This window comes from Pantherophis guttatus, chromosome 8, assembly GCF_059756535.1.
Source record: "Pantherophis guttatus breed Tessera chromosome 8, ASM5975653v1, whole genome shotgun sequence".
Classification (NCBI taxonomy): domain Eukaryota; kingdom Metazoa; phylum Chordata; class Lepidosauria; order Squamata; family Colubridae; genus Pantherophis; species Pantherophis guttatus.
The window spans coordinates 27060062-27081240 of NC_142070.1; the positions used below are offsets into that span (position 1 = coordinate 27060062).

A 21179-nucleotide genomic window follows, 5' to 3' on the forward strand; every position below is an offset into this window, starting at 1 on the left:
GTGGTAACCAAAACCTTGAAGCGCACACGGAAGACCACCGGGAGCCAGTGCAGCTCGCGCAGGAGAGGTGTTACACGGGAGCACCATGTTGCTCCCACAACCACCCGCGCGGCCGCACTCTGCGCCAGTTGGAGCCTCCGCATGCTCCTCAAGGGGAGCCCCATGTAGAGAGCATTACAATAGTCCAGGCGGGAGGTGACGAGGGCATGAGTGACTATGTGTAGGGAGTCCCGATCCAGAAAGGGACGCAACTGGCGGATCAGGCGAACCTGATGAAAAATCCTCCAGGTCACGGCCGTCAAGTGCTCTTCTAAAGACAGCCGTGAATCCAGGAGGACACCCAAGTTGCGAGCCCTCTCCGTGGGGGCCAGTGATTCGCCCCCAATAGTCAGCGATGGCGTCAACTGACTATATCAGGACGTCGGAAACCACAGCCACTCGGTCTTGGATGGGTTGAGCCTGAGCCTGTTCCTCCCCATCCAGATCCGCACGGCCTCCAGACACCGGGACATCACTTCAAGGGCATCATTGGGGTGGTCCGGGGTGGAGATGTACAGCTGGGTGTCATCAGCGTACTGATGGAACTTCACCCCGAAACCACGGATGATCTCGCCCAGCGGCTTCACATAAATGTTGAACAGAAGGGGTGAGAGGACCGACCCCTGTGGCACCCCACATACGAGGGGCCTCGGGGACGACCTCTGCCCCCCTGCCAACACAGACTGCAACCGGTCAGAGAGAAAGGAGGAGAACCACCGTAGAACAGTGCCCCCCACCCCTAACTCTTCCAGCCAGTGCAGCATGATACCATGGTCGATGGTATCAAAAGCCGCTGAGAGATCTAATAGGACCAGGACAGAGAAGCAGCCCCTGTCCCGAGCCCTCCAGAGATCATCAACCAACGCGACCAATGCCGTTTCCGTGCTGTACCCAGGCCTGAAGCCCGACTGGAACGGATCCAGATACGTCGCTTCATCCAGGTACTGGGGAAGCTGTCGCGCAACCACACTCTCAACAACCTTTGCCACAAAACGAAGGTTGGAGACCGGACGATAATTAGCCAACACTGCTGAGTCCAGGGAAGGCTTCTTGAGGAGGCCTCACCACCGCCTCTTTCAAGGCGGCGGGGAAGTCACCCTCACCCAACAAAGCATTTATAATCCCCTGGAGCCAGCCTCGCGTCACCTCCCGGGAAGCCAGCACTAACCAGGAGGGGCACGGGTCCAATAAACAAGTGGTCACGTTCAGTCTACCCAGAATCCTGTCCACGTCCTCAGGGGTCACAGGATCAAACTCATCCCAGATAACATTCTCAAGACCTGCCCTAGTCCCTCCCCCTGAGACTACCCAGTCGGAGTCCAAATCTTCCCGGATTTGAGTGATTTTGAGACGCACCTAAATTTTTACTCTAGTATAAGACATACCTAAATTTTTACTCCCTTTTGGGGGGTAAAAAGGTGCGTCTTATACTCCGAAAAATACAGTACATATTAGGTAACTTAGCTCAAATATTATATGCAATCTGTAGAATAAGTAAATGGCAATGCTGTTGAAAATACCTTTATCTACATCTTTGTTATCTATACTGAACACAGAGATTACATAACTGAATTGACTTGTCAAACTAGCAAGGAAACAGCGTTAGGGATGTTTTGTAATTACACCCTAAACATTTACATACATACATACATACATACATATACACATACAATATATTATGCATTCCACAAACAATAGTAATTTTTTTAAGCTATTATGTCTCATAGAAATATCAATTTTACCCTAAATCTATTTATATGAATTAAGGTAAAGTCAAATCTATTAAATGTAAGGGACCAAAAAGGAGTTCCACTTTCCTCTAGAAATTTCCCATTAGGAGTATGGTAAATAAATTTTGCTTCTACATTATCCACTTGATCTATATATGAATCATACAAGCACACACACAAAATAGTATATATAGAATTTACACAATTAGTAGTAGTTAATCTCATCTAATTTATTAATGTTACCATTATGTAGGATTCCCTAATGCCGTGATGGCGAACCTATGGCACGCGTGCCACAGGTGGCACACAGAGCCATATCTGTGGCCACGCAAACATTGTCCTAGCTCAGCTCCAGTGCTCATGCACGTGCCGGCCAGCTGCTTTTTGGGCCTTCCAGGCCCACCGGAAGTCGAGAAACGGGCCGTTTCCAGCCACCAGAGGGCCTCAGGATGGGTGGGTGTGTAAGGCCATTTTCGTCTTCTCCAGGCTCCAAGAAAGCCTCTGGAGCCTGGGGAGGGTGAAAAACGGGCTTTCTGGGCCCATCAGAAGTCGGAAAACAGGCTGTTTCCAGCCTCCAGGGGGGCGAAGGCTGTTTTCAGCCTCCCCAGGCTCCAAGAAAGCCTCTGGAGCCTGGGGAGGACGAAAAGCAGGCCTACCAGGCCCACTGGTAACCTTTTTGCCGTCACGTGCAAAAAGCGGGGGAAGCGCGTGGGAGGGGTCACATGCACATGCGTAGGGGACATTGAATTATGGGTGTGGGCACACATGCGCACAACCCCCCGCGCTCTCCCCGTTTTTGGCACGCGACGGCAAAAAGGTTAGCCATCACTGCCCTAATGAATTTTGAAAACATTTCAGGTCTTTGTAATCGTATAAATATGTCGTCCTGTCAAATATTATGTAAAATATGCAGCAAACTGAAAACATCATGAATTCATAGTGCATAGAATATACAGAGAGAGAGTTTGGTGTAGTGCTTAAGGTGCTGGCCTAGAAACCAAGAGACTATGAATTCTAGGCCTCTTTTACACAGAAGAGAAAGGGGTGACTTTGCACTCTCTCAGCTCCATCTACCTCACAGGGTTGCTGTTATATGGAAAATAGGAAGCCAGAGTGTGAGGTAATTTCACACACTTGAGTTTTATATAAATATATAAAAGATAGAATAATATTATTTTTAAAGATCTGAAAAGTTAAGAGATTATGGCATAAACCAATAAAATGGTTATTGGCAAACTTGCGTCATACCAAAAAATCTTGGACAGCACTTAGAAAATCTGCACAACGACAAAATTTCTATCTGTGAATTACAAAAGGTCCCACTTGCTTGGGTACACAAATATACTGTATTATGCCAAAATATAACATCCTAGGTTCTTGAGACAAACGTGATACAAATGAAGGCTAGCATCAGCTAAAGAACTGACAGCTGTAATTTACATTGTGTATATAAAAATTAGTGAATGCGGTAGTACCTGGAGATAGAAGAATAGAAGAGGAAGAACTGGAGAAAATCACAAACTATAAACACCTGCAAATAGAAGTAGAATGAATATATGGCAAAAAGAAGAAGAAGAAGAAGAAGAAGAAGAAGAAGAAGAAGAAGAAGAAGAAGAAGAAGAAGAAGAAGAAGAAGAAGAAGAAGAAGAAGAAGAAGAAGAAGAAGAAGAAGAAGAAGAAGAAGAAGAAGAAGAAGAAGAAAGATAGTGTGACTAGTAATAGGTGCCTGGGATGCAATCCCAAAACTTCTGGAGCACCATTTGAACATCGTCAGCACTGACAAAATCATAATCAGTCAGTTGAAAAGGTACTCACTTATTCCTTTTTCTTTCGAAGCAATTTTCTCAATATCCTTTAACTGGAATACATCTTTCTGATACCATAAAAGTGAGAAGAAAACAGTTTGTTTTGTAATGTGTTCCTATTATAGCATAGGACAGAAACATTACTAAACTCACTAAATTCTCTCACTAAATGCATTGCAAGAAGAAAAGAAGAAAAACTATGTTAAAAATAATTTAACCAGACTATTAGAAGACATTTTCTGATAAGAATGAACAAACCATTGGATCTCTTGCATTTCCTCAAAAGACACATACATTTTTCTGCTTCTAAAGTATGGTAACTGCATCCTGCTATTTACTAAATACTAGTTTACAGTATTCCTTCTTCATTTCCTCTAACATTTTTAGACAGTGATATCAATAACACACAAAAAATGTGTGTTTTGCATCTGTTCTAGAATTATCCTTTTCAGATATAAAATTAGAAGGCACTGTTGCTGCAGGATCATGTAAAGGGATATCTTTAAAAACCACCCAAAGTAGACAACAATAAGCAAATATCTGTGAAAGTAAGGACATTTAGTTTGGTTCATTTTTAAATTTAGAAAACACTAAATCAAATGAATTTATTTTGTTCAGCATTCTACAGCCAAATAGTTTTATAGACTTTATAAATTTCACATGCAATTCAAAATAAAGTACAAAGAAAAATATATTAACATGAACAATATTCTTCTTTATAGCACTGAAATATTATGACTCAGAGCTCTACACATAAAAATATAATATTCCAGATTAGAGAGATATTTTATTCATGTATTCATCTTCCTTGCTCCACCATTCATTATGCAAATAGACTAACATTAGTTTAATAATTATAGGTTCCTGATTCATCAAAGTCTTTTTATCTAGGTCTTTTTAATTAGGCCTAGCCTAATTAGTTTTTTTATGGGTTAGTTTTTAATTGTATAGCTTTGGGGTTTTAAATTGGGGGCCGATTGATTTAATTTATTTTAGCTATCTTAACTTTTATATTGTATGTATTTTAATTTCGGCTGTTCACCACCCTGAGTCCCTAGGGGGAGAAAGGTGGTATATAGATTCAAAAATAAATAAATAAATAAATAAATAAATAAATAAATAAATAAATAAATAAATAAATCTATACTAAAATAATTTTCCTCAAATTAAGATAAAATATATAAAACACTATATACATTTCTTAGAATATTTGGAATGTTTTACATTAAAAGCCAATTTATCAAAGATCAGTTGTCAGACTGAAAGTAGAATTCAAAGAGTTCATTATACCACAGACATCTAAAAATCTAAAATGATCTAAAAAGATCATTTTTCCACATGAGTTTACATGATAAATTACTCTTAGGCATCATGGAAGTGACTACAGCCATTAGTATATAGCAAGGACCTTTAACGAGTCCTCTTGGCAGCTCTGTATTTTCAAATCAGATTCTCAATTTCTTTAAAAAAATCCAAAGTAATAGAAAGCAACAACAAATATTACTTACTGTTTCAAAAAAGATTTCCATCATTCGAGTTCTCTTCTCTTCAACGCTCAGACCTCTTTTCTTTGACTAAATAGGAAAATTCATGCTACATAAATATAACTGCATTCAAACCCAAAAATCTTAGGTACATAAGTTAAAATGAAGGACTACACTGAGCGATTGAAGAGTCTCAACCTATTTGATGGGCATCAGCTTTGATAGACTTTGTGAAAACTTCCCAATTTATTTGCAGTTTTATATATAAAATTATATTCAAAAGATGATATATCTGATTTCAGATTAGTGTTTATCTGCATAGATTTTACTACCTATAATAATTTAATGTATTTTTTTCTTCAGCAGAAATATCAGTATATGCAACTACTTCAAAACTATTAAGATACTCAAATATAAAACTTGTTTCTGATGTGTTTGTTTCATTTATCCTGTTGAAAATACAAGGAATATTGTCTTGATACTGTAGAATCATATATTTTTGTCTGATTTATATTATTCCATAGTAATTGTCTACATGCATGTCACAATAGAAATATAAAATAATTTAACACAAAACAATGTATAATCAAACATTTGGTTGATTCATAAAATATATTTATAAATTACAAAGTAAATATATAAAACAAACTCATAACAACTCCAAAAATGAACAGTTTTTTAAAACAAACTACAGGGCTTTTTCAAAGCTGAATGAAAGATCTTCTTCTGATGCCCAAAATACATTTTCTATATATTTTAATAGTTCTATACTGAATGTACACATACACACACACACAAAATCTGCATTTTGTGTGACATATAAGTATAGGAAATAAATAAACAGGGCTGTTCAACAAACAAGTTTTTTTCTTTAAGACTCCTATTTGCTTCATAAGATCATTTGGAAAGTCTGCCTGCAGCTGCTGCTAAACCAGTTGCTATAGTATAGCAATACCTTTTTAGGACCAACCAAGAGTATCAAGTTGCCAAGTTCTAGCAAATTATTGCACAAATCCATATACTGAGCCATGGTAGTGCAATGGTTAGAATGCAGTACTGCAGGCTACTTCTGCTGATTACCAGCTGCCTGCAGTTTGACAGTTCGAGTCTTACCAGCTCAAGCTCAGAATTCCATCCTTCCAAGATCAGTAAAATGAGGACCCAGATCGTTGGGGGCAATATGCTGACTCTGTAAACTGCTTAGAGAGGCTGTAAAGCACTATGAAGCGGTATATAACTCTAAATGCTATTGCTATATTATAAAGGTAAAGGTTCCCCATGCACAAATGTGCTAGTCGTTCCCGACTCTAGGGGACAGCGCTCATCTCCATTTCAAAGCCGAAGAGCCAGCGCTGTCCGAAAACGTCACCGTGGTCATGTGGCTGGCATGACTAAATGACAAAAGCGCACGGAACACTGTTTCCTTCCCACCAAAGGTGATCCCTATTTTTCTACTTGCATTTTTTATGTGCTTTCGAACTGCTAGGTTGGCAGAAGCTGGGACAAGTAATGGGAGCTCACCCCATTACGCGGCACTAGGGATTTGAACTGCTGAATTGCCGACCTTTCGAGTGACAAGCTCAGCATCTTAGCCACTGAGCCACCGCGTCCCTACTATATTATAGTTCTAAAAATAGACTAAATTATATTATATAATAATGTAATGTAATGTAATGTAATGTAATGTAATGTAATATAATATAATATAATATAATATAATATAATATAATATAATATAATATAATTAATATAGCTAAAAATAGACTAGCTATATTATACGCTAGTCTATTTTTATGCCTGCTTGTTTATGCAGCTTGCCATTCTGAGAGTTTTGGGAAACACAACATAGAAAAACTGCACTAAAAAAAGTCCAAAGCCACTATGAAAGAAATAGTGTCCAAAATCCCTATTATAGTACTGTCATGAATTACAGCTATGATAAAGCAACCTATTTCTTTCTAAGGTTATCAGCCTATTTAGCAATAATGTTACACATACCAAAGTTGTGAGTAGATACAATATTAACTGCTGAAGATACTATTACCCTTGCCTGGCAATGCTTTTATTTACATACTCTTTAACCTATTATAATCAATTAAACAGTGTGGACAGCAACAGGTGTTAAGTTTCAAAAACTCAATAGCAAAACATTTGTTCAACTTTCAACAACAGGTTTTAAGACTAGTAGTTGTAAATGATTTGTTTAAAATAATGTGTTTCACCACCCTCACTTAACTGGCTATGGTCCAATTTATTTCCACAGCTATTTGCACTATAAGGTATCTAAATTGTGTTTTTATGGTGGGGTGTATACCTTTTTTATAAGCATTTCTCTTCCTTGGTTACAAGCCTTACTGTGCAGTAAACAGAATTGTAAAGGGAATCATTTATAAACATAATCAAAACATACTCTGTACAAGATTAGTATTACTTAGGAATTTTTTAAAAAAAAATTAGGGTTTTTTTAATTTCCAGGATTAATATCCCACTCACTTTCACAAGAAGACAGATCTTTAAACAGCCGTTATTCATGATACCGTAAAGACAATTCTTGGACAAATAATGAAGGGAAAGAATGACCATTACTATTATGGATTTTAAAATTGATGGCTAATTCTGCAAAACCCAGAAGCAGAGGCACAACTCTGGCACAAAAGTTTAAAAAGTAGAGATTTATCCTAAGTAATTTACATATCCCACACAGCAATATCCCAATACTTTGAGATTGATGTTATGCATTCAGATGTTTCCAACTCTTGGCAATTCTGTGGGCCTGGTCTCTCTACATCTTCCAACCTTGCACTGTTCAACTACTACTACTACTACTACTACTAAACTATTATTTTATTAAACTAAACTACTACACTTATATGTTGAGATTACTAGATATAATAATGAAAGTGTTCAGAACCAGAGTATGAATTGTGTGTACAGGTAGTCCTTGACTTACAACAGTTCATTTAATGACTGATCAAAGTTACATCTCTGAAAGAATTGACTTATGGCCATTTTTCACAACTATGACCGTAGCAGTATGCCCATGGTCATGTGATCAAAATTCAGACAGTTGACAATTGACTCATGTTTATGAGTTGTAGTGCCCTGGGATCATGCTGTACCCTTCTGACAAGCAAAATCAATGGGGAAGCTAGATTCAATTAACAACCATATTACTAACTTAACAACTGCTATGATTCACTTAAAAACTGTGGCAAGAAAGGTCGTAAAATGAGGCAAAACTCACTTAACAAATGTCTCACTTAGCAACATAAATTGTGGTCGTAAGTTGAGGACCATCTGTATTTAATAGATCCAGCATAGTGAAATTACTAAACATATCCTGGTCTGAAGGTGAGGAAATATGGTACCTCATTCACCATTCTCTCCCCAAAGTCTGCTTGTCTTCTGTATGAGCAAGGGAGGGCTGGAAATACACATAATTGTAAGTGGATATAAATGCTCAATTCATGGTCAATCTCACTCAGTGATTCTGTATTGATTCTGTCTCAAAGGATCAAGAGCCTTGGTGGCGCAGCAGACTAAAGTGCTGTTAAGTAACATCAGCTGCCTGCAATTACTGCAAATTCAAATCTCACCAGGCCCAAGGTCGACTCAGCCTTCCATCCTTTCCAAGTAGGTAAAATGAGGACCCCAATTGTGGGGGCAATAAGCTGACTTTGTATAAAAAAGAACACCGCTTAGGGGGGCCCAAAAACCCTACTAAGCAGGTATATACAAAAGTATGAAGACTATTGCTTAACGCATTGTAAAGCCGCCCTGAGTCTCTGGAGAAGGGCGGCATATAAATCGAACCAATAAATAAATAAATAAATAAATTTATTTTTAAATTTGTATACCGCCCTTCTCCCTGAGGACTCAGGGTGGTGAACAGCCAAGTAAAAACATAAACTACAAACATTAAAATACAATTAAAAAGATATATATAAATTTGGCCCCATAATTAAAAACAATAACAATTAAAAAAACATTTTAAAAAATGTTAGGCCAGCCCGGCTTGCTGGAAAAAGAAGGTTTTAAGGGCACGGCGGAAGGCACCGAGGTCTTGGATTCTCCTTATCTCTGGGGGCAGCTGATTCCAGAGGGTATAAATAAGATAAATAAGATTGTTACAAAGATTAAATGCAAGAGAGCAGGTATAAGTAAAATATAGAGCTTTGTTTTGATGTAGTCGATTTATGTATTATATATGGGGTGAGGGTATGAAGACCAGAGGTCTTCAAACTTGGCAGCTTTAAGACTTGTGAACTTCAACTCCCAGAATTCTCCAGCCAGCATGGAATTCTGGGAGTTGAAGTCCACAAGTCTTAAAGCTGCCAAGTTTGAAGACCTCTGGTCTTAAGACACAGGTGGGCAACGATTGTCCCTTTATGACTTGCGGACTTCAACTCCCAGAATTCCTGAGTCAGCATGGCTCAGTATGGCTGGCTCAGGAATTCTGGGAGTTGAAGTCCACAAGTCATAAAGGGACCATCGTCCCCCACTCCTATTTTAAGAGTTCAAAACCTCTTTCTGTCAGTCCCCTCTTCCTTGGGGGAAAGCCTTATGGAATTCAAAGACACTTATTTCTAGGCTGGTGGGTTGTCTGCGATATCCCCAAATAGGTTGCCTACAACTAGCCCTCCATCAACCGACACGCTAGCTGAAGATAACGGGGTTACGCCGAAACACGTCAGGACGCCATCAGGTACGGGAAGCTGATCGCTGAAACCTAATTTCTTACAAACCCGTACTAACCTCGAGGGGAAAAGAGGTTAAATTACACCAGCTTCTTCCATCCGCACGTTGGACTCCACTTCCCACTTTCCCCAGGCACCTCAACGGGTGTTGGGCATGATGGGAGCTGTAGTTCAACGGGGAAATAATATCGCCATTCGATTGTATATATATATATAGCCTTTAACAAGCCCGCTATATGGGAGCGGTGTGAGTGATTTAGAAACCTCGCAAGTCCGGCGGACACGAGCCGGCTTACCATCTCTCCTATCCGCAACAGGTCCTCCTTCAAACGGCGGAAACGGGATTTGCGCGGGAAAAGCAGCGGGAAACCATCCCGCCTCCTTCGACGTGAAAGTGCCGCCTGATGGCGCTCAGCTGTATTTACACACCAGCAACGGATAAAACGGCCCCGCCCCCATTTTTTTTTTTTTTGCGGTGTCCTCTAGAGCTAGAAAAAAAGAAAACAGTGCAGAAAACGTGCACGCGTACACGGATGCTCGCTCACGGTATTCTGCCTGTTTTCCCCGTTAAGGCAAATCATTTTTATTTATTTATGTATTTATTTATTTTGTCGAGTACATATTAGATAATATATATAAGCACAAGCATGAAATGAATACATAAAATGAGTACAATTAAAGGGAACATTAGGACAGGGACGGTAGGCACGCTGGGGCTCTTATGCTCGCTCCTTACAGACCTCTTAGGAATGGGGTGAGGTCTACAGTAGACAGTTTTAGGTTAAAGTTTTGGGGGTTTGGGGATGAGACCACAGAGTCAGGTAGTGCATCCCAGGCATTAACATCTCTGTTACTGAAGTCATATTTTCTGCAATCGAGTTTGGAGCTGTTCCCTTTTTTTTTTTTTGAATTTTTTTTTTGAATTTTTAAACAAACATACATAAAAACATAAAACATCTTTAGTTCAAGTTTGTATCTATTGTGTGCTCGTGTATTGTTGTGGTTGAAGCTGAAGTAGTCATTGACAGGTAGTACATTGTAGCAGATACTTCTCAATGCTTCGCCCAAGCCTTCTAATGAGTAACAGTGCATTATTTCTTTATGCATTTAATTTCATATGTGGAGTAGCGTATGGAGAATATTATTTTTGGGAATATTAGCGCATGGTTTACGTACTTTAATTTCTCTTCCTACAATCGGCGCTAATCAAAATATTTTTTTAATCTGAAATACGGACAAGAGTATTGAAACCTTAATCAGAAATAATGTTTATCTTTTGTACTACTTTTATTTTCAGGTGTTCCTAACCAGTTTATTAAAAACAGAACTGAAAAAAAACCCCCGAATATTAAACAAGATAAAAGTTATCTAAACTATGGAAGGGAAATTTCAGAATGATTGTTACACTTTAAAACCGATCTCACTCTGAATTCACGTATCTGTGGTGTTTGCAATTAAATAGCATGCTTTGTTATCTATTTCTGACAATTGTCTGAAATTAACACCTGTTTTGAACATTTTTACATCTTCACTTAGGATCATCGTTATGTTCTTTATAAGAACTATGATTTTAAAAGGATTCTTCTGAGATTCTTCACAATCTTGGTTTCACCATGTGAATATTTGGCGTCATCCGTAAAGTTGGCCAGTTCATTCTTACCCTCAATTCAAGTTCATTTATGAACAAGCTTAAAAATTGAATCCAGACACATCTTTGTTGGGCTCTGCTTCTTATAATTGTTCATTTACTTCTATTCTTTGGAGTGAGGTACGGAATTAAGCAGTTTCCACGAACTCTAAATTTGTTTTGAAGAAACATTAATGAACAATTTTAGCAGAAGCTTCAAGAGAAGTTTGTAAAAAGTGTTTTGAAAAGCCAAGTATGCAGTATAATATTGACACATTCATCTCCATCCACTCACTCATTGACACAACTTTTATATAACCCACTGTTGTGGTGGGTTAAATAACGATATGTGCTTATTGTTTTAGTACAATGTAGAAATATTATTAGAAAATTGTTTTAAGATAAAGGACATAACTTCTTCCTATTTGATATACTGGCAGCAGCATACATTGCAGATCATTTAATTGCTCTTGCTCAGTTAATCTTTGATATTATATTGAGGTAGCTTAAATAACAGTATATCATAGAAACTCCCTAGAATCGGGGCAACTGGATGGAGCTGAGCGTTTACTGGCCAGATGCCCTTCCTGATGCCTATGGAGTTTGCAGCAGGTATTTTTTCTTTACACCCTAGGAGAGACATCTACCACCACCTAGGATTAAACTCAACCTTCTGAATGGGAGGTGAGCATCTTTACCACTAGGTCACCACACCATTTTATAGTGTATCACAAAGCTGTAAAAAAATACACACACACACACACACAATCATAATAAACAGGATTTACTAGCCATTGAATACATCCAATGAAAGCCATCAGATGAAATAGCCAATGAAAGGAAGCATACTTTGTTGAACAATTTGCTGTTTTAACAATTCCTACCATCAGCAAATTCCTCTGAATGGCTAACCTAAGTCTACTTATCTTTCCAAGCTTAAGTGGAATTATTAGGAATATTCTCTAAGAGTCATTTAACTAATTATGAATCAAGGTAAAAGCTCTATTACCTACTTCATATTTTAGGATTTTACTAATGAGAAAGGATTAATGAAACACTTCCACTAGTTGCTCCAGTAATCTAAATGTAATGCACCTAATGCTGGAGCATTAGCCTCATTAACATTAGCTTGCTTTCTTGCCTGTCCTAAATGGCAGTTCTCTCCTTTTCCCATAGCATAACGATGGTTAGCCAGGGTTTCATTTCTTTCTAAAAGAGAGTAGATGTTAAGTACAAGTTAAAACATTCTGCCTTTTCACTTTCACCTATTACAAATCCACTTTTTTCTAGCCACTGATCTACAGCTTTTTGCCTTTCCTTTTGTCCCTAGTGAATCCATAACATACTTTTTTTTTGGTGTTTAGAGGCATTACTTGCATGTTTTGACCTAGTCTATATTTGTCTTTCTTTTGTCTTTCTATTTGTCATTTTTGTTTGGTTATATACTCCTGCTTTCATTTCCTATATATACAGGCCATTTTCTTTTCATCACTTTATATAAATTATATCTTGTTATCTTTTCTCCTAAGTAGGAATTGTGGTTGTGTGCTCTGCTCTTGACTTCCACCCTATATTCCCAGAGATTGCATCAAAATCTGTTCTTTTTAATCCCAGTACACAAATCTGATTCTTAATTTGTATGGCCCTTGGCATGAACTCAAAGATGACAAGATTACATTTTCTCCGCAAGATTCCAATAATCTCTTCAACCAATTTGCCCTTGTTAGAATTTTTTTACTTCTGAATTCAGCAAATTAAGATTTCCAGAAGGTGGTGGTGAAGTTGAAATGACCTTGCTATTGCATGTCTCTGAAAGTTTGGCATCTAACAGAGGTCTCACGAATATCCTTTGATTGTCCAGGCTGTCTTATAATAAATTCCAACAATATAAATTTAGATTTTAATTTTTGCAAATACTTTGATGAGATTTTTATGTCCTGATTCTTTGATTTATATTATTTTTGTTACCACACCCCTCTCTTTTCTATTAAGTCTTTTCCTTGAAGAATTTGTACTTAATCATATGTAAATTTAACTTTTCAAATTCTCCCCATTTTCCATATCCTGCATTTTTGCATTGTAATATATTGAGAACTGAAGTAATATCCCCAATAGTTATTCCATAGTTATTAAATTCCGTATCTATTTTCATACATCTTCCTGTTATTAGTTTCACTTCTTGACAAGTTTACTGTATTTTTCGGACTGTAAGACGCACTGGAGTATAAGACACACCTAAATTTTTGGGGTGGAAAATAACAAAAAAGCTGACTGGGGGTGGATCGGCCTCCCGGAATCCCCCAATCAGCTGTTCCCAGAGGTGAACTTTAGCAACAGGTTCGTTGGTTGTGAGCTCTGTGCCTTGCTTTTTTTTCAGCCTCTGAAACCTCCGTTTCAGGGCAAACCAGTAGCAACCCACCACTGACATAATTCCTTCTATAGAAGAATCGTGGTTTAAGCTTTGAGAATGTGCATTAATGTCAAAATATCTTTGTATTTGAAAAACAGTAAGTAAATTTAATCTAACCAAACTATTTATGGATTGTAATTCTGCACATGGACTTGTACTATTCATTGTTTGGGTTTCTATTTAAAGCAATTTAAACATTACATGTAAGGCTATTTAATATTATATATGGTCTGCTGTTTTATACTTAGTTGTTTATTCTGAGTGATGATTATTGTACTTCCTTTTTTGTTAATTATTTAATATTGACTTGACACTCCAATAATAATTTGAAGAACCAGGTTATAAAGATCATTTTATATGCAATTATAGTTTAATCCAAAAATGATTAATTTTTATATCATTTCTCTATTTTATTTTTGTTTTTTAAATTTCTTTATTTTCTATTAGAAGCAAAGAAAGGCAAAAAAGAAAAAACAAGAAGGATAACTGTTCATAGTTGATTCAAAAGGATTGTGGGTTTTTTTTGGAAACGGCAATTGGACTGATTATTGTGTGGAAATTTTAAATTTAATCTTTTTAAAATCAGTCCAGTTGCCTTTTCAAAAAAACAAAACACCTTTGAGACAATCATAACCTGGATGACTGAGAATCTTCATAGACAGTTCACGGTTGAGTCTGACTGAAAGCAAAATCATGCACCCTAATCCATGCCTTGGGTGTATCTATAGTTATTACTACATAGACATCATACGCTCTGAAATACTGATTTACAATTAAAATGTAGTTATTTTGTATGCACTATATAGACTTCTTGACATCTTCCCTGTTAAAAATGAAAATGAGCAATAAAGGTACATGAGGACAATGTGGCAACCCAACCATCTTCAATTCTGAAAAATAACACAAAACAATTTTCATTCAGTTTTATTTGGGGGAAGGTTGTGCATGATAAAAGATACACATTTGACTTTGTTTTTCTTAGTGTTCCAAAATAAGGTAAAAGGGTTTTTTAAGCTCTCTTTGTAGGATAAACCATAAAAAATACCATGGCACACATGAAGCTAAATCTACCTACAGACATTCTTCAATGAACAGCTTTCATCCTCAGCCTTAACTAGACAGAGATTATACATCTATTAAAACTGATAAGGGAACATAACAAATAAAATAAGTCCTACAATTTCAGTATTATTTCCAGAGAACATGAGGCTTAATAACTTTATGTACCTAAAAATGAAATAGGGATGAAACTGACGTACAAAGCTGGAATGTACAGAGCAACAATAAAATTAATTTATTCTAAGAACCTGAAGAATACAATGTGTGAAACAATTCAATTGCAAGCACTGGGATATAAGAGTATATGCTACTTATTATGGAACATTCCCATGTCATAAAGGGGGGGAAAAAGCAAACTTTTGAGGTTAAGGCTGTGCACACATCCAGTTCAATGTTGTACATTCATTAGAAGCTATCAACAATTAGGAATCATTCTACACTATAGGAAAAAGAGTACCTTTCATACATTCTTCAGAACACGTTTTTAATCACTGCTCACAGTTTAACAGCATTTTCAATGGATAACATCATTTTGCTCTTTGCTATCATTTCTTCACACAACAAGCAAAACTTAATGGGCACTTTTTTCATATGGCAATGCTAAATCTTCAGTTATATCAAAGAAAAAGTAGCTGTAAAGTTGAAAGCCCTGTAATGTTTACAAAGGTCAACAATAATGGAGAACATTTTCTCATTACATTGCTGAAACTTTAAATCAGTGTAAAAACTTAACTAATTTTAACAGCTTTTTACAGTTAAAAACCTTTCAATATACACTTTGCAAGTTTATCCAAAAACGAATTAACATTTTTTTAAGTTTCAAAAAAACTTATATCAAGCAAGTGTTTACATTGAATAAACACATATGCATTGCTCATTACTGCAGCTATAAGCACCACTTGATACAAGAGGGATGTCTGTTCTGCAAATATAAACTAAAACAATTCAGCCTCCCAGAGTCTGTTAATTCAGCTCACATTTGCAGTCAGATATACCTTAAAAAGTAACTGTAGGTTTGGCAGAGTCACATATTTGGGCTGAATCTACACATACTACTCTTGAATATTAATTTAGAAGAGTAACTAAATGCCTATATTCTGGGAAATGTTTATCTGGATCAAAATTGGTTTTTTTTATATGCAGTTCTGCAATACTGCAAGTTTTACAGTAATCTCTAATCAGCTTCTTCCTTCAGGACACAAATGTTTTAGTAGTGAGCTTTGGAAAATTGATGAGCAAGAAACAATCCAATCTTAACTAGGCATTTTTCAAACACCCAATGTTAGAGTAGACTCATCTAGCCTTATTTCAGCCGTCTAATGATTCTATACTTTCAACTTCTAGCAAGGATCTACAATTCAACAGGCCTCTTCAGTCCTTGGCCTTTTAGCTAAGATCAAGAGAAGTATTCAACAGATCTCTAGCAGCATCAGTCAATTTACAATAACATGCATAACAAACAAACAAACAAAAAAAATCAAAGGGAAGGCCACGTTGCCTTAACAAATGATAGCTTAGTTGCAAATGAAAGAAGCGATAATTCAAATCTGAATCAAATATCGCTAAGCATTACTAAGTTAATTTTTATTAGAACTGAGGAACTATTTTAGGAAAGTGTTTTAAGGAATGCATGGACATGCCTGCATGCATCAAATATTATATATGTTTCAATTTAGGACAATTTAGCTTCTATTCTATCCTTTATATAATGAACTGAAAACTACAGTAAATTTCATTAAAATGAATATAAATATCCCAGATTTTTACTAGAAACATTTCCATTTAGGTCACTATAGGATTTGGCTTGGTATCCTTTTTAAAAACTCAAGCAAATATTTGCATTTATCATAGGACTATCTTTACAAAAGTATTAGCATCTCACACTTTGAGCCAGATTGGTATGACAATGTGCCTTGAATTAAGTTTGTAACAATAACATTTGGATCAATTTGTAAATGAAACTCAGTAACAATTGCAATTTTGTTATTGTTCATATGATTAATAAATATTCATAAAATCATAAATAGGAAATCCAGTTCTTCCTTAAAATTCAGACAGCTTTCAAATTGGTTCAGTGTTTAGGGCAGATAATGTCTAGTGTGCATTGCCTTTGCAGACATTTCTGTCTATCCAAGAAATCTTAGATTCTTAGCATATTCTTTTTAAGACAATTGTTTTATAACATTATTTGAAATTATTGGCTAAGTATTAAAAGAATATTTATCATTAGTTTAGATATATCATTTTCTTTCTTTCAAATTTAATAGTGTTATATTCCAAAATATAGGCAATTAACTAGCATCAGTACTAACTACATGATTTTTTTTATTTTCTTCCAATTAGAGCTGTCATATCAGTATTTTAGATAAGATATTGGGCTCCACCTATTCCAGTAGTGTAGATGGAATATATTTAGAGAGTTCCATGATTGAAATAGGAAATACAATATTATTTCAAATGTTGACAACACTCTAAGAAGTACATGCTTACATAAAGCTAATGCCAAACGTCATTTGCTGTTGATTGCAGTTTTAGTCTTACTTGGTCTAAACATTATTCAATATTATTCAAAATTATGCCTCTGTTGGAAATCAAAATGAAACATACTTTGTACTCTGATGTGAATCCAATTAACTGGAAATCACAAGACCTGTACCAAGAAGCAGGCATAAGAGAAGAAACTTTCACTAAAAGTAAAATTTCAGACCTCAAGAAAGGGCACCAAGAAAACATGTACATCAAAATTGCCTATAGTCAAAACTGTTTTTTTTAATGTTCACATTATCCACATTTGTAATGAAAATTATGAGCTTTTTTGGAATCTCAATGTAGCCTCACACTAATTAAGTATCTTCAATATCCTCCACTTATGTACAGTTACCACAGACAATAAAATTTTTGAAATTAAAAAAAATACCCTGCTTTGGTAACCCTTGACTTCCACCTCAAAACTTGTCACCTACCCAAACTTCCTTTGGTAATACAAGATTTCTACTAGGATACACGTAAGTCTTGTTTTTCTGTGCAAAAACAAGCAACTGAATAAAATTGACTGCTTTCAAAAGCACTGTAGGAACATATATGAAGTATAAATGTCAGTTGTAAAATTAGTTAAACTGATATAACAGTCACCAATTTTTTTAATGAATTAGTCTGATGTTAATTGGAACTTGATTCTCTGAACTATCAGCAGTTACATTATCCTACATTTCCAGAGTAAAGTTTCAGGTTTCAAGAAAATCTTGACCACATATTGAACAGTAGAAAAGTTGCTAGATATGTACATCAATCCACACACTACAGAAAATGTGTATTTGTTCTTATAATGCTAAAAATTAAGTTGTTAGATCTGCCAATTAACAGAGAAAGGATTACTCACATCCTTTTTAAACTAAAATAAACTACTTAAAGTTACTAAGGAAATCTGAATAATGTTAATATGTGAAATACCTACAATAATAATGTGATCTAGAATATTCCCAGACATCCTGCTTGATTGAATATTACTAGTAAGAATTTTCAAATGTGAAAATTTAAACAACTTCTCCCATTCACACTTAAATAAATTCTTCTGAATCAAGTACCTTCTTGAGTCCATTCCCTCCTTCATGTGTACATCCAATTACTTATATATCTATAAATGTCTGCTCTACAAGTCACAGTTTATATCTCTAGTATTCCAGTGGCTTTGTGAAGGTTTTATTTGGGGGGATGTAGGGGGAAGTAGGGTCTCATTTATTAATCCTTGTGATAAATTCAGTGCAGAGCATATAAATTCTATGCAAATTCTATGTAAACAAGGTAGGTCTGGAATAAAATAAAAGAATGAACATACTGGAGATTCTGCAGTTTTAAATTTTAAATAAGAAACAGAAGAAATATTTAAGAAGCTGAATATTATCTACACTGGCCTCTAGCAGTAGCTAGTAACTTCTTAAACATGATCCAACTCCAACCATTACTGTAAATATCTGTAGACTTTGAAGCAATGATTCCCAGAATCTGCAACAACAACATGACCATCCGAAGTAAGAGCCAAACCTTGAGGACCATAAAGTGGATCAGCAGATGTATTTATGTAAGATAAAAAGGATCCACTTCCATCAAAAACCTGTGAATTAGATTAAAAGACTATGGTCAGTCAAAGAACAAAATAAATTTATATGCTGTAGTTAATGTGCATATATTATCTCCTTGGAAATCATATAGGCCTCAATTCTGCTGGCTTTTCACGGGTCCTTGAAAATGTGGTTTTACCAATAGATATGGGGACCTGGGAGTATACCGTGTTTCCCCAAAAACAAGACCCTGTGTTATATTTTTTGAACCCTGAAATAAGCGCTTGGCCTTATTGCCATGCACTTAAAAGCACGACTGGGCTTATTTACCAGGGTGTTGTGGTTCGCCAGCAGCCTGCGGAGCTGGCAGCGGAGTCGGACAGCGATGAGGCTGAGGAAGAACATGGGCCAGTGCTGGAGGCTGGAGAAGGCCTGGATGAGGGCTCTGCGTCAGAGGCAGAGATGGGGCCAGAGCCATTGGGGAGTGGTGTGCGGACTCCAGAGCCTCCAGAGGCTGACAGTAGAGAGGCAGAGAAACAGGAGGAGCCTGTTTCTAGTGCACGTATGAGAAGAGCTGCCAGAAGGCAAGGGCTGCTAAAGCGAAGAGGACGACTCGGGAGTAGGGCCACGAGATGATTGGCCCTCCCATAAGGCTTAAAAGACCAGCAATGGCTGTTGGGCTCTTTGTCGGAAAACAACGTTGATAGTATTGCTGCACTTATCTCTCGTCGGCATCTTCTGCTTTTGAACTTTTGCCAAGAGAAGCCTTTGGCAGTTTGCCTAATTATACCAAGGTTGGTGATTCGACTGCAGAATCTGTGTTATGAAGAGTTTGTTTTAATTTAGTTTGGACTATGCTGAGAATGAGTTAATTCTCAGCTGTTCTAATAAAGTCTGTTTGTTTTGGAACTGTTTGCGTCGATTACTACCTACTTGGGCCTGAGTCACAACACAGGGGATGTCTTATTTTGGGAGAAACAGGGTAGTAGACCCTGTGCAGTAGCTGTATCGATTGTTACTGATGGATGTACCTGAATTTTATTATATTTTATTGTTCTTAAACTGTTGTATGGTTTTGGTGTTTTTAAATTGTGTTTAATTCTTTATAAACCACTCTGAGTCACATATCGGAGATGGGTAGCTATATAAATTGAAAAAATTGTGCGGGTGCGCACACACACACAAACACACATATCATATTAAACTTACTAACTTGAGAGGAAAATGTTATTTACCTGTATTCGACTATTTCCCCAATCTGCTACAATAATATTCCCATTAGAATCTACAGCTACTCCTGTGGGAGCATTGAACTGTCCATTTCCTTCTCCATTAGACCCAAACTTCAGCAAGAATTCACCTTCCTGGTTAAATACCTGCATGACATTTAAACACAACACTTAAGAAACTTTATCCAAATTATCTGTAGAGGGAAAAATATAGTAACTTTGCATGAATGAGTTTTCAAAAATTATGATGGTAATAATGATATTAAAATAATGAAAACATTGACCACTGGCATTGACAAAATTATCATTAGTCAATTGCAAAAGGCACCTTTAACATCATCAAACAACATCTATCTATCTCACTTCCTTGGGAAGGACTCGAGAGGTTGTTTTTAAACAATGAAACAATAATTAATTAATTCTTAACTGGGCACAAACAGTTTGGCCTTAAAAAACCAAAATATTGATGAATATTCACTATGCCTTACATTTCTATAGTGATATTGTGTCAGAGAAAAATGACTGAGCCAGGGGAAGGAGTCAAGCAGGGAATTAACCTGGAATCATTATGTAGGCACAAGAGGGAAAAGTCCAACCTCTTAAATGCCACCGAACCTTATCTAATCTGGCCCAGGTGCAAACTGCAAGTCTGGGAAGATTCCTGTGAAATAATCATCAGTAATAAAGTAGTTAATTGAACTTTTCATATATGGATCTTGTTGTTCCTATCTGACATATTGATTGTTATACCTGCCCCACAGAAATGGAAACAGAGGTTTATTGCAACTCAAACAAATTCAAACTAATGCAATTAAAGCCAGAATTGAAGATTATAAAAAAAGATTCAAACTGCAGATTGTGCAAAGAAGCAGAACAAAATATATATTCAGCTTGTACAAAGATCACACGGGCTGATTATAAACAGTGCCATTAACACAGTGGCCCAAATTATTTACTGGAACATCTGTAAAAATTATCATGTGCCAGTGATGAAAAATTAGTTGGATCATATAATTGAAAAAGTTGTTGAAAATTAGTAAG

At 36.5% G+C, this 21179-nt stretch overlaps 2 protein-coding genes across 8 annotated transcripts in view; both read right to left on the reverse strand.

The window, feature by feature from the left end:
- Nucleotides 1–10205, reverse strand: part of MND1 (meiotic nuclear divisions 1) — a 54538-nt gene extending 44333 nt beyond the window's left edge. The window contains exons 1-3 of the mRNA XM_034442362.3: nt 10052–10205; nt 5083–5148; nt 3585–3642 (exon numbers count right to left, since the gene is read on the reverse strand). Coding sequence (XP_034298253.1) covers nt 3585–3642; nt 5083–5148; nt 10052–10054 — 127 coding nt within the window. The 5' untranslated portion in view covers nt 10055–10205. The remainder of the gene's footprint in view (nt 1–3584; nt 3643–5082; nt 5149–10051) is intronic.
- Nucleotides 10206–14701: 4496 nt separating this feature from the next.
- TRIM2 (tripartite motif containing 2) overlaps nt 14702–21179 on the reverse strand; it is a 56586-nt gene continuing 50108 nt past the window's right edge. For all 7 annotated transcript variants that reach the window (XM_034442368.3, XM_034442365.3, XM_034442367.3 and 4 more), the window contains exons 11-12: nt 20145–20285; nt 14702–18962 (exon numbers count right to left, since the gene is read on the reverse strand). In XM_034442368.3, the coding sequence (XP_034298259.1) occupies nt 18810–18962; nt 20145–20285 (294 nt within the window). In that variant the 3' untranslated portion in view covers nt 14702–18809. The remainder of the gene's footprint in view (nt 18963–20144; nt 20286–21179) is intronic.